This window comes from Cinclus cinclus, chromosome 2, assembly GCF_963662255.1.
Source record: "Cinclus cinclus chromosome 2, bCinCin1.1, whole genome shotgun sequence".
NCBI lineage: Eukaryota > Metazoa > Chordata > Aves > Passeriformes > Cinclidae > Cinclus > Cinclus cinclus.
Window position 1 is genome coordinate 78,791,724 of NC_085047.1, and position 17,519 is coordinate 78,809,242.

A 17,519-nucleotide genomic window follows, 5' to 3' on the forward strand; every position below is an offset into this window, starting at 1 on the left:
TGCATGAAACTACAACACCAGATCTGTAATACTGTGCTTAGTTTTCAGTCTGGACATTATTTTATTCTTAGAGGAAACATTTTGTGCCACCTTCTCTCTCCACACCCTTCTTCGTCTTCTGTCTTCCACATACTTGGCTGATCCCTTGCCTCCTTTTTGTCCCACTCTGCAGTAGTTTAATGAAGAGGACATGCCCCTAGTTTACCCATCAGAGGGTTATATGGACAGTATCAGAAGCCTTCCTTGTACTGCCTGTCTGCAAGCCACCTTTTATCCCATCTTTTTAACTGTCAGGTCATCTTCCTAGGTGGTCACATTGGCCTTTCCTCATTCCTGCTGGGAGCCTCCTGCATCAGAGTGGTTTTTCATCCCATCTTCGGTGCCTCTTTTAGGAGCCGACAGTTCTCCAGGGCTCCCTTTCCCATTAAAATTCCTTTCCACAAGACTGCATTTACCAATTCTTTGAGTGTGTTGAAGTCTTCTGGTTTAAGTTCATTAGTCCACTGCTTCTGCTCTCTCCTCTCCTGAAACTCAAGAGCTCTGCTGATTTGTGATCTTTTCCACTCAGATCACCTTCCCCAGCAGCAGCAGCCTCTCATCCAGTTTTCCCACAACCAGCAGCAAACCACAAGCCACCAGGTACAGCTGCACATGCCTCATGTCACTGCAGCAAAAAGCTGCTCTTTATCCACAAAACTTCAGGGATGGGCTACACATTGTAATTGCCTCCTGAACACATATCTAGGACGGAGTTTTCAGTGCTGTGGGGTGTATCCTACAGGAGCTACAGGCATTGCTTTCCCACGTTCCCTGCTGCACGCAGGGATCCGGTTCAAGGCATAAGCTCACTGCCGTTAAAGAAGGCTGCTTGTGGCTCTGCAATCAGACTCCTCATCTCCATGCAATCAATTCCACTAGGAGCCAGGAACTAGCTCAAAAACTTTGGCTCTGTGCTGTCGCCCATTCCCAGTAAGCCCTAGGATGTAACTGACTGGAAAGAGATGGGTCTGGGAACTTCAAAGCTGTGTTGGCATCCCCGTCCCTGAACCAATGTACTCCTTTCCCCAGTAATAGGCAATCAGATATTCAGATGCAGATACTGATTTTGCAGTTCTTATCTGGGCTGCTGTATTTCTCTCTGAAGCCAAGGAAAGCGGCATCAGGAAACCAGCAATACTGAAAGTCACACACATTGTCTTAAGAAAGGGCAACCAAAAAACCCTCAACAAAATTCACAAAAAACCAAGGCATATAAATCTGAAATGCAGAATTCACAAAAACAAGAAAAAATACTTTTAGCCTGGATTTCTCCCAGAAAAAGCCACAAAAATTCTCCATTACGCTGATGATCAAGAAAATTATTTTTTAGTTCTACCCACATCATCTTACATGGTATTTTAAACATAATATTATTCACAATATTTTTTCACATTTAATTGCAATGTCCTTTCGCTTCTTTTACTTCTAAGTGCCAAGCTTAAAAGAGGTAAGCAAAATTCTTTTCAGTGTAAAAATCTACTCAATTTAAAGGACTGGTTGTACTGCATTACCATTGCTATTTAACATACACCCTGCTTTTTGTGGTTCTCTGTCTTGCTTTTGCTTTTCTCCACTTATTACTTTTTCCTTTCTCCACTTTCTATTTCAGGCTGTCAAGGAGAAAGCAGAGTCTGACTCCCACAATGAAATGCTTCACCTGCAGAGCCTGCTGAGAGTGAAATTGATAAAGGACAGCACCAGCCCAGGCAATTTCACTCACAGCGGGCACTTGCAGGTGAAGCACTACCATAAAATGGAGCAAGGTTACTCGCCTGCTGCCTCCCAGCACAAGTCACCAGTTGATAGCTGCTTGTTTCATGACCATTTCAGTCGTCTCCTGCCATGCACCACTTTCTCTGACCCCAGTGTGAGAGGCAGGAATCAGCCACGTAGCCCAGTGTTTGCAGGGACTGAGCCCAGCTAAGTGCTCCAAATGTTGAAAACTTGGCTGGAGGCTGGCCTGGCCTCGGGGACTGCTCAAGCCACCTTCCTTCCAGGGGGATCCTCGGGAGGATGTTTGCAGTCCCTTCATGTGATACAACAGTCCAACACAGCTGTCACCTCTACAACTGCCTGACAGGACAAAGGCAACTCATAGATGTTTCTATAACATCACTATAGGGTACCAGCCTAATGCCTGATGTCATTTAAGACAACCTATAATCATTTTAGCTGCTGGTTTCCATGGATCTATTTCAACACAGGTTTGATCCCAGGGGGTATCACTCTCACTGTCACTCCAGCATTGCTTTGACCCAGTCCTGCTTTCTTCACTATTTGAAAATCTTGTGTATTAAAGAACTATTTTAGTCAGCTCAGGATTTTGTTGTTGTTGTTGTTTTGTTTTGATAGGAATGTTCCTCAGAGCCTGACAAATGCTAGGGCTGATGTTTTTCCCAAGACAGGTTAGTGTAAGGAGTAGTCATAAGAGAATTGTGGTGATGCAAAGTAGGGAAACTGGGCTCTGCCATCTACACCTTTTTCAATACTAGGAGTAGGGGATGAAACTCAGAATCTCCAGATTTGGAAAAAAAACCAAAAAAACCCAAAAAACCTTTTCGTATGCAATTCACCACGCATTTAACAAGGTAATTACACTATTTCATACCCAAGACCAAAACATTTTGAAATCTAAAAAACCTTAAGTCTTTCAGGAGAGCACACATAGTTTCACTTAGATCACATGGCAAGCTTAAAAGTTACAACAGACCACCTCTCTCACACTTCAGGAACAGAAGGGATTGTTGAGAGACTCCCTTTCTAAGCAGTGCTTCTTATGGAGTGCTATATAGTCCTTGTTAGAGACTTGAACACCAGGCAGTGCCAGACATGTGGCAAAGCAATTCCTGCAGCACTGGTGGGAGAAAATCATTGCTACAAATATTCTTTCTATAAATACCCATCATAACATTTACAAAATTCAAGGGCTGAAATTAAGACCTAAGGAGCACAGTGCAAATCCAATGTACTTGCATTCCCAGCTCCTAATTTGGAACATAATTCTCAATTGAAATTAGTGGAAAAAATAGGAGTCTCAGAAGGATTTAACTGCCTCGATGCCTTCATGTCTATATTTCCAGTAGCTGCATCTCTAATCAGCTCTGCAGCCTTTACTGTGCTGTTCCAGAAAGCTTCTCACAATCTGAAGTGCAAAATTTACCACCAGGAACTGGCCTTTGGTAAAGACCTTTATCAATGACTGTGGCTGATTACAAGTGTGATTATTGTCATGCCACAGGAGGATACAGGGCAAGGACAAAACACTTCAGAATGTGACCACAGATTAACTGTTAATAAGCAGATGGTCTCTGTGTGTTCCCATTTATGAGCTAGAAACACATTATAATACTTTTTAATTTATTTTTCCCCAAATATTAGTTTAACTCTTGTCAAAGATCCTGAGCAGTCTCTTCCTGAAGGAAAAACTCTACAGCAGATTCTTCTTTTCCCAGCTGATTGAAATCAGTGACCAATAAGAGTGATTTAAGCTTGAAAACTTAAATAAGCCTGTGCATTTAAGCTGACAGTAAAACTTTTACTTGACCATGCTCTCTGCCGAATAGGTAACCAGCTCAACTGATTTGGGGGTCACAGAGCTATAAAAATAAAGCATTTCTCTTTGTTTTATCCACAAACTTATTACAGATAAGGGTTTGTTTCTTTGCAGTCTCTGTAATTCGTACTGATGTTAACAGCATTATAATTTTACACACTAATTGGTGCAGCCTGAACCAGACCCACTCCAAACATGGGAGATGTGAACCAGGGCAGGCAGCAATCTTCCACACTTCCTTTTGTGCAGCTTTAAAACTCACCAGGGACTCACAGAAACCTCACCAATAGCAGCAGCTGAAATGAGTCATAAATGTAGCTGCTCCCAAGGCCCAGAGTGTGCAGGCTGCTCTGGCTGGTGCCATGTGTCCCCTCTCCCTCCTGGAGGAGTCTGGCTTGTGTTTGCTGCAAGGCATCACCACATCCCTCTTGGCACACTCGTTTCTCCACAGGCTCTGCCCCACTGTTCAGGCAAAGGAGTCAGCTGAGCTGAATTTAGCTGTAAATATGCTGTAATTGTCTCAGTGTTTTCTTTTTAGATGTAATTCATCAGATGTTTTTACCTGACAGAGCTTTTCTTTGACTATTTTATTCAGACAGTCCTTTCTAACTTAGAGAGTCAGGCATTGGACTGATTGTTTATTTCTAGTGCCCTGTGCAACATAGGGAAAAAGGATATAGGCCTCCATAGCATAGCAAAAGCCTGAAAGCATTTATGTTAAATATTAATTTGAAATTGATCATAAAATCACAGGAAGTGGTGAATTTAATGCCTGAACAAAGATTAAAAAAAAAAAGCCAAAAACCCAGACTTGCAAGTGATAAAACCCAAACAAAATCGGCAGTAGCACTACCAGATGAGTTTCTACACACCTTGTGACTACTCAGAACACTGTCTTGTTTACTTAGGTAATGATGTGGCTTCTGTATGAAAGGATAAGTTTTTCCTGAGAGACTGTGGTTCTGCTTGGACCTGAAGGAGAAGCACAACTTACATGCCACCAAGCCCTGATGAAGTCTTCACCATTACTTCTCATTTTCTAAAAAAATGGCCTACCTACCAGTGTAGGGGCTACTTAACAGCAGGGCATTTCCCCCCAGATATGAATAACAAATATGAAATTTGCCACTGTTAGTGCTGGTTGCCTCAGGTGAGAAAAAGAACGCACTTATTCACAAAAATCTTTATTTTAGTTGCTAGGGGAGCTTTGGGTTCCAGGCTACAAACAGGTAGTTTATATTAAAATTTAATGAAAAAAGAAATTGAAACTACAATTAACAGCAAAATTAATATTATTTGTATCCAGTTAGCACCCTAAACGTTATGTAACAGAGCATTATTTTGTTCTTTTGGTACTAAAATTGGAAAGGAATTGTAATCTGTAGTGGGGGAAACAACCGTGTGCTTGCACCTGCCACAGCAAGGATTATTTGTCTGTTCCACAGCAATGGAACAGCCCCACAGCTTGGCTGCTAAGGCATTCAGGCAAAGGAGGGAATACGCTAGGAGAAGGCATTAGACAGTGAATTATGGGATGTGAGGGACTTTGTTTCTGAAATGAAGAGCTAAACTGTGGGAACTGTGAACCTCGGATGAAGAAGGCACCCCTTGGAGCCCAGACATGAGCAGCAAAATGTGAGAACCACCACAAGAATGGCAAAAGTTATTCACAAGACTTTCTGATAAAAAGAAGGGGCAACACTTTTCAAGGAGTGACACTTATTTCCTCAAAACCAGCTGCTCCATATTCTTATTTTTGTATTTTCTTATGACAATAATTTATCAAGAAAAAATACAGAATGTCCTTTTGCATTGGCTTCTGTTGGTTCATTAGCCTCTGAAACAATATTTTTTCCTGCATTTTATTTCACTGTCTTGAACAACCTTGAAATTTCTGACAATAAAACCTGTGATACTTGTTCTTCCAGTATTGAAACCACACCCCCTGAACTGTAACCTATGGCTATAAAACTCATAGCAGGGACAGTCAAGAAGAGAAATTATCAAGCGAGTTCCCACTGAATTTCTCATTAGAGAAGATGGGTTTTGCCCACCTTCAAACTGAATCTCAAGGACCACGGACATTTCTGGGATTGTAACCCATGGCTATAATCCAAAATAACGCAGCCTACAAACTGTTTTTCCACATCACCTTTGCAGAGCAGCGAGGAGGGAGCATCATAGCATATGGCACCACATCCACAGAAATACTGTTTGGACCAACCGGCAGAGGACTCCTCAAAATAGCTCTGAGTCAGCAGGTTTTGCAGTCACGAAGGCAGAGCAAGAGGAGAGATTTAAGCAGATCACAAAGCATTTATGCACACACCGCAACTCCTACTCATGGCGCAGCTTTTGGAGTGTTCTCAAGGAAGAGGAGGATTAGATGGGCAAAGGGTATTAAATATTCTCTCATGCGAAGGAATGGAATTAGGCCCACAAAAGTAATTTGCTTGGAATATTAACCTGGGAAATGGGAGATACGTTTGAACTCCCTTGTGGCAGAAAAGAAACTGAACTTGGGTCATTTACAACCTGATTATCCTAACCATGAGTAATTTTAAATAAAAAGAGGGAACTGGGATTTCTTCTCCAGCTGTGCTTGTCATAAGGCTTGATCTTATAATTGTGCTCTTAGGATATCTACAGGATGAGACAAGTAGGAATTGGAATGAGAACGGTAGACGAACAACTTATATTTTGAATATATGGAGAGCTCAAAAATACCTAATGTATATGCTATAAATGGACATGCATTCATTGAAAACTTGAAGAATGGTTTGTGTAATGTTGAAAATTCATAAAAATATATTAAAGTAACCTTACCTAAGGACTATGTTATGTGGTCTAGGTGCTCAGATGCTCAGCCCTGTATCTGGTCAGATGCTGTGTGAATTGACTCACCTGAAGCTTCACCCTGCTCTAGACAGGTTGGCTACTGCAGGATTGTGTGATCAACAGGTGTGTCCCCCAAGCCCTGTCATAAATTGCAGAAATGAAATAAAAGATATTGTGAAAACCAAGGCAATTAGTGGAAATGCTGCAGCATTTATGAAAATAGTGTTTCATGAGAGAGTGTTTTTCGCGTTTCTGAAGTTGCACAAACCCAAACTGATGGAATGCTTTAGGAAGTAGGGAAAGGTAAAATTGGAATGCTTTAGGAAGTAGGGAAAAGTAAAATGATAATCTGAGCAAAGTCCTCTCCTACATTACCAAAACAGACTTTTTATGTCTGCCCATCTTATAGGGTGGGGGTTTTTGGTGGGGATCTTTTTTCAGTAGATTTTTGTCAGTGCTATATGACAGCAGCCATCAGTGACATGGGAGGAATGGGGACACGGATTGTTCTGAATGCTCAGCTTCAATGGACAGCCACCACAGCCAACATCTGTCTGTCTGTCTGCCCCAGCTCCACTCAGCCAGCAGTATGTCTCACCCTGAGAATTCAGTTTGAAAGCCTTGTGAAGACTTGTACACCCATGAGAATTAAAAAAACCAAAGCCCATGGGAATTAAAAAGACCAAAACCAGACAGGGATGTTGTTTGCTGTGGGTCTGGTGTGGGTAGTATCATGCCATGGTCACACAACACCTGAGTCTGGAGGCCATCCTTCCTCCTTGACCACCCAGCCTTCAGGGGTGATTGCTCCCTGCCTAGCTGTGTCAGACATTAATTCCCCACAAGAACCCACAGAAAGAGAAGTGAGGAAAAAAGACTGGATTTTCAATTTTAAAGAGATTATATTTTGCATGAAATTTTGTATATTTTTGTTAAAAAAAGAAGCCTTGCTTCCCTCCTCCCCTTTTCCAATGACAACCATATTCTGCTGCATCTAGGAGAAGCTCCTGTTTTATTTCAGTGCTTTGAAATTAACTTTATACTCTAATAACCCCTTCTTCACTTAGGAAGTCTTGAACTGAAAGGTAGTGGGAATTCAAGGGTGTTGGTAAGAGGGGCTGGGCCTGGCACTTCCCTCCTCCCATTGAAACACTTGAGAATTAAGAAAAAACACAGAAAAACACAACAAAAACCAAACCAAACAGACAAAAACCAAACCAAGCAAACAAAAACACAAACCAAAACAAACAAAAAAACAACAAAAAACTCCAGACAAAATTTATTAATAATAATAAAAAATAAAATTTATTTTTTAAAAGACAAAAATTATTTTTAAAAAGGCAATGACTGCAGGACAGGCATGAAACCAGCGCAGACTGACCAGGATCGATGGACCCAGGCTTTGCTGGGATTGACTGCCCAGGTGCGGGGGTCCCAAATGGCAGCTGAGCACCATTCCTATCTATCACCTGTGGACATCACAGGATCACTGAATGGGAGAGGTTGGAAGGGACCACAGTGGGATATCTGGTCCAAGCTCCCTGCTCAGGCAGGGCCATTCCAGAGCACACGGCACAGGATTGAGCTGAGATGGTTCCTGGTTATCCCCCAGTGAGGGAGGCTCCACAGCCTCTCTGGGCAGTCTGTTCCAGGGCTCGGTCACTCGCACAGAAAGAAGTTCACCATCACGTTCAGGTGGAACTTGCTGTGCATCGGTCCCTGCCCGATTCCTCTGCTCCTACTGCCCGGCACCGCCGAGCAGAGCCTGGCTGCGTCCTTTCGGCACCCTCCCTTCAACACTGATAAACATTGATGAGGTCCCGTCTCAGCCGTCTCTTCCCGAGGTTGAACAGGCCCAGCTCGTTCAGCCTGTCCTGGTAACACCAGTTCCTCGATCATCATTGTCACCCTCCGCTAGACCCACTCCAGGAGCTCCCACCTCTCTCGCACTGAGGAGCCCAGAGCCGGACACAGCACCGGGGCTGGAGAGAAGGTCAGGATCACCACCCTCGCCCCGCTAGCGGGGCTGCCCCCCCGCATTCCCGGCGCGGCCGCCCCCGCGGCGCTCCCGGCGGGACCCGCGCTGCCGTGGCAACGGGGGCGCGAGACACCCCGGAAGCGAACGCGCGCGCCGGCCCCGCCCCCGCCGGCGCTCGGTCAGGCGGCCCCGCGCGCAGAGGGTGACGACGTGTGGCGCGCGCGCGCGAGGGGGGAGCCGGAAGCGGCGCGGCCGCGTCAGGGGCGGGCGCGGGGGGCGAGAGACGGAGCCGCGACCCCGCTGCCGCCCAGCGACCCCCGGCCCCAGCACCGCCGCCCCCCGCCCGACATGGCTCTGCGGCGCCTTCTTCTCTTCGCTGCCGCGCTGGCGGCGGCCGCCGCGCCAGCCGCCGCCTTCTACCTGCCGGGCCTGGCGCCCGTCAACTTCTGCGAGGCCGGCAAGGAGAAGCCCGAGTGCAAGGTGAGCCCGGGGGGCGCTGAGGGGAGACCCCCGAGGCCGCCCGGGTGCGGCCCGGCCTGGGTGTTGTCCCCGGTGTAGCGGGGTTTGTCCGGAGGGGTTGGAGCCTCCTCGCTGTGCCGTACCCGAGGCTCCCCGGCGGCGCGGGGGCTGTGGCTGCGGGGACTCGGAGCCTGGCTCGGTTCCCGCTGTGCTCGGGTTGCTCACAGGGTTGTTAGGGTTGGAAGGGACCGCTGGAGATCATCTGGTCCAACCCCCCTGCCAAAGCAGGGTTTCCGGGAGTAGGTGACACAGGAACGCTTATGAACCTGTCCAGAGGGGGAGACTCCGTAACCCTCTGGGCTGCCTGTTCCAGTGCTCTGCCACCCTCAGTGTAAAGAAGTTCTTCCTCGTGTTGAGGGATAACTTCTCGTGTTTGGGTTTATGGCCGTTGCTCTTTGAAAAGGAGATTGATGAGACAGAGGACCCAGGGGAATGGCAGAGGTGCTTGCCTGGCTCAGCTCCCGCCTGGCTGAGAAGTGGCCACGATCCCTCGGAGGAAAGGAGAGAGCTGTCGACTCATCCTGTGAGTTACGGCCACGTCGGGGAAGTAGGAAGCTCCGGCCAGTTATCTCTCGGGCCCTTTCAAATCCCTGCAGGAAAGTTGTAGCAAGTAAGGATGGCAGTGACAGGTCATGCCGAGGGGTGTGTGTGTGATTCTTGGCAGGAGCTAGCAGCTAGTGGCTGGAGCAGATATCAAAGTAAGCTCCAGTAACACTTTCCTTGCTGTGTCTTCCTGGTTGCAGGAACCTGAGGTGCAGGGGCTTCACCGTGTCAAGTGAAGCTTAAACTTACTTTCATGCCTGCAGAAGTGACTAGCAAAGTTCACATAACCAAATGACTCATTTGTAAAGGATATTGGTGGGGAGCATTAATGTAAATCTCCTCTGATGAAAAATCACCTTTGCTTCTTTGGGGCACCTTTTGAAATTGTTTCCTGCTGCTGTGATGGAAATGACAGCAAACGATGCTTCAGTAATCAAATGAGAAAGGTCAAGACAAACCAGTTTTATGATCTATGGTCTAACTACTGTAGAAAGTGGCTATCTTGCACTTTCTGACCTCTCAGCTTTCTGTGTTGCATGAAACACTGGTTCATGATTCCTCAGAGTAAGAGCCTGCTTAAACTGTATGCTTTTGGTAAATACCTTGTGCTGACTTTATCCTTCTGCTGTCCTGAATCAGCAGAGCTGGGAGTAAACCAAGCACATAATGAAGCCTCTTAGGTTGTAGTAGTAAAGTATCCTGTGGATGTTCTTTTATAGGACCACAGAAATGGTGTTTGGAAGTGACCTCAGCAGGTCACATACTGCAGCCTCATGAGTATGGAGCATGAGGGCACAGAAAGCACCGCTATTGTCAACACTAGATCAACTCAGCTCTGCCTTTGTTTAAGGAAACTTTGGAAACATCCAAGCATAGAGTATCCATCTCCTCCCTGGGTGACCTGTTATAGTGCTGTACCACCCTCTTAAGGAATGGGATTTTTTCAAATACAGGATAAAGCTTTCAGGCTGCAGTTTGTGTTTTTTCACAACATCCCTGAAAAAAACATTGCTATGTTTGGATTATTCCTGTTTTAAGCTTATAGAAGAAAGATTTATTTATTTTTTTAAGTCGGGTGGACCGCATAACCTATCTTTTGTAACCAACCTGAGACACTTATGGGGTGATCTTTCTCAGATATCTCTGCATTTTTATTCCTCATATAAGACGTACAAAATGTTTGTCTTCTCCTGAGAATTTATAATTTAATAAATGTGAAGTGAGGTACTTGGGTAATGTAAATGTACCACCAACAGGCAGCTCAACACCTCAACAGCTGTAGGGGTGCAAAAATTCTTTCTGCAGTTAGCCATTTCTTATCAATTTCCATATTAGACAAAGGTATGTGGAGAAGTCTAAAACACTCTTCACATCTAATTCCATGTACTCTACAGCTGAATGTACTCTGGTGCCTGGTAAGGAGAAACAATATATGATCAGATTATTGCTGTATCATATTTATGTAAGTAGATGAAATTAAGGTTCCTTGGACAGGTTCATTTTTTACATTTCTCACAGATTTCTTGCAGTTACCACTGTTAATTGCAATGTCAGTAATAGTGAATTTTCCTCTGCATGAGGATTTTGATCCTCATGGCAGTTCTCAATACCTACTGTTTGTCTGTTAGGACAGGAAATCACAGGGATCACGTGTTGGTGAGATGGGATGAGATGTTGTTAATGGGGCATGTAGCTAAGAGCAATGAGACCCATGGCTTTCCCCTTTTTTGCCATGTTTCCTGCTAATCTACTTGGGCAGACTCAGTTTGGCTGCTTCTTCTGGTTTTGGTTGGAATATCACCAGAAATGGAATGGGATCTATGCAGATTTAAATTCTTGCCTGAAGATTAAGAATCATTACTCAGTTTTTAAAAATACTGACTGCTCCAAGAAGGGTTTGGTCTTGAATGGGAAATGGTTTATCAAATATGCTGATCTACAGTAATGCATCTAATTCTTAGGGAAAGTTGCAACATTCACATAAATCTCCTCAGATGAAAAGTAGCTAATTTAAGGCCATGGCTCTGTGGCCAGCTGAGGCAGTCTAATTCCCTGCTGCTGAGAGTGAGAGATTTCATTCCTGTCTTCCCCTGGGCAATGTGTTCCTGTACTCTGCATTGACCCAGCTGTGTTACTTTTTTTTTTTTTTTTTTAGCTTAACATGGCAGGAAATTATCTAACTTTTTATCAGTCTAGTTTCCTGCTGTGTTAGGGAGTTGAAGTGGCTTACAGAATTATGGCAAGCGTGCACTACCCAGAGGTGAGCAGCAGGTCTGCATGGCTTAGGGCAGGGGTAAGATGAGCTTCAAGGTGTGTCTTCACTTAGTGGGTCATGCTGACAGCTCACAGAATTTCTGTGTCTCCCAGGACTCCATCCTGACTTGCACATGGACAGTTAAAGTATATCAGTAAAACACAGTACCCAACTGAAGTGTCTGAGCTACAGATACATGTGAACATTTCCATCTTTTCTTTTCCCCCAGAATTTCTTGGTTTGGCTAAACTTGAGTGAATATTCATAGGGAGAAAATGCTCTTCTGTTGGTAAGAAAATAGATGGCTTGCTCTTGAAAGGGAGAAGTCTTGTTCTTGAGGGCATTCACCTTTGTTTTGCTCTTCAGCTCTTGCCTGATTACACAGTAAGACAGCTCAGTTTGTGTTGTGGTTTAACCCTAGCTGGCAACTAAGAACCGCACAGCTGCTTGTTCCCTGCTGACCCCAGTGAGATGGTGAGGAGAACTGGGGGGAAGAGTAATTTGGGGGTTGACATAAGAACAGTTTAATTGAAATAGAGTAAATATACTAATACTACTAATAATAATAGCAATAGTAATAATAATTGTAATGAGAGAGAGAGAGGGAAGAATAAAACCCAGGCAAAACAAGTTGCACAATACAATTGGTCTCTACTCACTGATGGATGCCCAGCCCATCCCAGAGCAGTGATCGTCCTCTTCCAGTGAACTCTCCCGGGTTATGTACTCAGTTTGGCATTCCACTCTATGGAGTGGCCCTTTGGCCAGATCAGGTCAGCTTCTCCTGGCCCTGCTCCCTCCCAGTTTCTTGTGCACCTCTGTGCTGGCAGAGCATGGGAAGCTGAAAAGTCCTTGACTCAGGGAAAGCACTATCTAGCCACAACTAAAGCTTCAGTGTGTTATCACATTGAATACAAGACACAGCACTGTACCAGCTACTAGGAAGAAAATTCTATCCCAGCCAAAGTGAGGACAGCCTGCTGTGATGCTAAGAACTGCTCTTTACATTTTGTTTTTGTAAATCTTTTGCTATTTTAAGCCCATTGGATTGGTTTACTGTGCAAGCAGATAACTGCCAAAAGCAGTATAAAGTGAACACTTCAAATTTATTGGAACTGCAAGACTAGACTAAGGGAAGGGATTTTGATAGTAAGAGGGAAGAGTGCGAGATCTCTCCCTTTTCATAGAAGCAGGCTAGCCCATATGTAATTAATGTATATAGACCAAACTAGTCTGAAACCACAGTAGACTGAATTTCAGGTTCTTACTCAAGAGTTGATAAGACTTACTGAAAAACTTTTATAGGAAGGTAAATGTGGGTATCCTTGCCTTCTTTGAAAATAGATTTTGTTCAAACTTTAAATGTATCAGTCTGAATACATTGTTGAAATTCTCATAATTCAGTTTTTAGTTACTACACAGATTAAATTGTGGAGCAGCTTAATTACAGGGATAAGTACCGGTCTCATCTGCACTTCTCTTCATGTTCTTCTAAGATTTTTATTATGCAATAGTTGTGGCAATGACTAATATGACTCTAGCTTGGTACGTTAAACTCGAACACTGGCAGCTGTGCTAAGGATATTATCTTTGTGCATGATTTCCTGCTATCTTGTAGTTGGAATGGTTATGTTAGCCTTTAAGTGCTTTTATCATGTGGTCACTGCATTTGTGATGGTTAGATAGTGCTTTACTTATGCTCCCAGTGGATCTAGTTCATTACACATCAAGATACACAATTACACAAATCCTACATTTTCAGCTTTCCTTAACCTTATTCAAATAAATCTATTTTTGCATATCCATGGGAATCGAAGAAGTGCTTTAAATATAACTGCTGATTATCTCTGCTCTTTCAGTCTGGAATCGAGCTGTTTGTGAACAGACTTGACTCAGTAGAGTCTGTCCTCCCCTACGAATACACTGCGTAAGTATGTTATACTGTTTGTGCCATTTTAATTGTCTGTTTTTCCAAAAAGATGGATTTAATTTGCCTAAAAGTATTATCTACATCTTGTTACAGCAGTGTGCCACTGAGGCATAGCTATTTATTTTGCAAACTTAAGTTTACAAATACAGAATTTTCAATGAGCACATGGATGCCTACATTGCTTCCTTTGTCTCAGTTGTCTTTGCTGAGTTGTCTTATCCTTCAGTGCATGGATTCATGGGCCCTCATGCAGGTTGAATCAGTGTTTCAGTGTAACTTAAGGTTAAAATATGTGTGTATAAATATATGATACTTTGCTGCATTAGTTGTCATTGTAGATCAAAGTATTACCTCTGTCTTTAGTAGCGTTGCCAGATGAGTTAAAGTGGTAATGAGGTGCGAACATCCCATCAATTATCTTAACGAGGTGTTAAATGTTTTCTTTGTACACATCATAGGAGTGCACAAATTGTATCAGTGCCTGGTACAACTGTGTAAAGTTTTTGCTATAAAGAGTATTTTGACTATTAATATTGAAGAACTTAAGCACCAGTTATGTCTGCACTTTAAAGAACACAAATGTGATATATGTAAAAATAGACTGGAAAAACAGATGCAGATGTTATGTCAAAATGTGTCTGGAAAAACGTGGAGGATGTGCTATTAAATGGTTGGTGAATAAAACTGTAATAACCTGTTTAATAGTGTTTCTTGTAAGGGAGCTGTCTCAGTGTTATTGTATTTTATTGCATTTATTTTATGTATTTTTGTTTTATTTTCCCTAAATTCTGTAATCTGGCCTGCATGCTTTTTTCTCAGTCATTATTGAACTCTAGATGAAGATTTAATTCTTGTCTAAAATCCCTGTTCAGATAGGAAACTTTTAATTACTCAAAGAAACTTACGCTACAATGTTCTGAAATAGCTGATGAAGAGATTTGTTTGATTGTTGGTTCTGTTTCATCTGGTTTATTTTCAAACTGGGATAGTGATTTTCACACTTCACAAGTCAAATGAAGAAACCATTGTCTACAGAAAAAAGCTGTATAGCTCCTTTACTTGTGATGAGCATGTTGATTTGTATTAACATTGTTTGCAGCTGAGAATATTTTATTCATTTTTGTATCTTTTCTCTAATTCAGGTTTGACTTTTGTCAAGCAGAAGGAAAGAAGCGTCCTTCAGAAAACCTTGGCCAAGTCTTGTTTGGAGAGAGGATAGAACCGTCTCCTTACAGGGTTTGTTCTCTGACAGGGAGGGGGGGGGGGGTTTGGTAATGTGTGCATTCAAATGTAACCAACGGAGATCAGAATCTTGAGGATGATTTTCACAAGGGCTTTATCTGGGAAAGCTTCAGCATCTGAAATTCCACACGATAGAAATCTGTCAGTTTAACCTAATTGTAACTGTGTGCTTTGCAATGTGGAGCTGTAGCCTGAAATGCTGTGCAGGTTATCTTCTCTCTTTGGGATCTGACAAAAACTGATTATTGCTGCTTAGCACTCTTGTTTCTTGGAACCCGATCTGAAAATATTGCAGCCATAAAAGAGAAAGATTATAAATGGTGTTAGCTTGCTGGTCTTTTCTGGTGACTGAAGCTCTCGCATTCTCTCCTACAGAGGTAATAGGAGAGAAGGTTGTCAATTGAAGCTGCCTGTGACAGCGTGGCTGCTGTGAGGTCAAATGACTTATCTGGTAAATCACGGCAGATAACGTATTTTAGTCAGTAGCAAGGAGCTCTTGCTGTAGGGCCCCTGCAGTGAATACAGGAGGACTTTATAGCATAGACCAGTATAAAATCCTCCTCTGGAGGGTTAATGTACCTAGTCTCAGTAATTTGTTAGGTGTTTTCGTTATAATAGTGTAGGCAATTAAATGTATAGGAGAAATTGTTATGTACTGAAATAAGACAGTTTGTTATAACCTTTTTGCTCATAAGTCTTTCATTTTTCTTAGTTCACATTCAACAAGATGGAGACATGTAAATCTGTTTGTATAAAAACATATGATACCACAAAGCCAGAAGATAAACAGAAATTAGACTTTCTGAAAAAAAGTATGCTACTGAATTACCAACATCACTGGTAAGTTGGTATCAAAATTTATAGATTGGTTAGTGTAGTATGTTGGTGATAATTTAGTTTATACTTTTGTGCTTGCAAGTTAATACAGATGGAACACTGGATATGTGCTCTTAGTTTCTTCCTCTTCTGTTTTTGCATAAAATGTTATATTATTTGTTGTCTTCATAAAAGAAATGCCTTCATTTGAAGGATAAGCACAAGGTGCAGTGGAAATGAATCTGTTTCTAAACACAAAGCTTTGTACTTACTGTAAAATACTGCTGCTTTTTTTCACCTGTAAATGTGGAAGTTAGTCCTGCATTAACTTGAGAAGTATTGCAGGACCTTTATTCTGTTGCTATGCTGTCTTTGTTTTCCTCAAGAGCCCTTGCACTCACCTTAAAATGCTTTGTCCAGGAAACAGGATCAACAGTTCTGAGACTTTTATGCAATGTTTGTTTCTCATCTGTGGATGTGGAAGGGAAAGGTGGCCAATGAAAACTAATTAATGGAATAATTTTGGGGAGTGAATAAATCCTTGGTCCTTTCCTGTTCTCTGAGTCTCTCTGGAACCATCTGATTTACCTTGGAGCATCCTGAGGCTCTGTTTCACCTCAGCCATTCAATCCTTGTCCAGTGGGCAGTAAGGGTGGGGTAAGGCTGTATGTGCTTGCTGAATCTCAGACAGGTTTTCAGTTTCCCAACACTGCACGTACATCTAAGAGCTGTGAAATGTTTATCACCAGGCTCAGTCTTGACACTGGAAATACCCAGCCACATTATCAGTGTTTATATACTGCTTGACGTGTTGGCATGCTCTGCTAACAGCAGCTTTCAGGTGCAAGAATAGAAGGAAAAGCTTGGGCATGAGTTCCTGAGGCATGTCTTTGCAGGGAATGCACAAGCATCATTAACTGATATCACTCGTAGGTATGCTCTAATTCCAAATTTGGGCCTCCTGCTTTATGGGAACAAATGTGTTAGTCTTCATCTAATTGGATTTAAACTTTTTGGGTATTTTAGAAAAAATGCACGTTGAATGCTACCACTGTCATTAACTGTTTTTCTGAAATGTCACATTCAATTACTTCAATTTTGAAACAGTTGGAAAGGCAACAAGTACATTTTCTACTGCTCTCAGGAGCTGATATGGGATATCCCCTTGTGGGGGATAAACTGTTGTTCACTGATGTAAATACTTTTGGGAACCTCTTGAAAATTAGTGTATAGGAATTTCATAGGTTACGTCAGAAGGGTTGACAGGCAATAGTTCAGGTAGGTGAACAAGGAAGCCATAAACTCTGAAATGTACAGCTACTTTTGCAGGGATTTGAAGTGTATATGCCTCCTGCTAAAATAAGTGGAGGTTCAAACATGCTGGGCTTGATTATATTCGTCTTAAATCTTACATATGTTTGTAATATATGCAGCACTTTGAATTTCAGTAATGCATGTGAGTCTGGCATAAAAGACTCAGCTATAAAATGTTGTGTATCTTTTAGTGTGTAAATTAACAATAGCTTGCCAAGGCTATGAGGCTTGAAAGAAATTATTTTCTTTTAGGAAAACCTATAGCTTAGGCTGATAGAAGCTGAAACAGAACTGTGTAAAACTAATCATATACAAAAAGTACTTCAGACTGGTTTGGGTTTTTATTCCCTGTAGATTAAATTGTTTAAAAAATATAATTAGTGTATTCAAGTATACTTTTTTTTAACCAATGTAGCTGACTTGACAGGACTGCTGATAATTAAGTAAGATATAATTCTGGTTTTCAATGTGAAAACATAAACTTGAAATACAG

At 42.6% G+C, this 17,519-nt stretch overlaps 1 protein-coding gene across 1 annotated transcript in view; it reads left to right on the top strand.

Annotated features, from left to right (window-relative positions):
• Nucleotides 1–8,681: 8,681 nt before the first annotated feature.
• TM9SF2 (transmembrane 9 superfamily member 2) overlaps nucleotides 8,682–17,519 on the top strand; it is a 28,400-nt gene continuing 19,562 nt past the window's right edge. Inside the window, exons 1-4 of the mRNA XM_062487818.1 lie at nucleotides 8,682–8,888; nucleotides 13,584–13,651; nucleotides 14,797–14,890; nucleotides 15,609–15,736. Of these exons, the coding sequence (XP_062343802.1) occupies nucleotides 8,757–8,888; nucleotides 13,584–13,651; nucleotides 14,797–14,890; nucleotides 15,609–15,736 (422 nt within the window). The 5' untranslated portion in view covers nucleotides 8,682–8,756. The remainder of the gene's footprint in view (nucleotides 8,889–13,583; nucleotides 13,652–14,796; nucleotides 14,891–15,608; nucleotides 15,737–17,519) is intronic.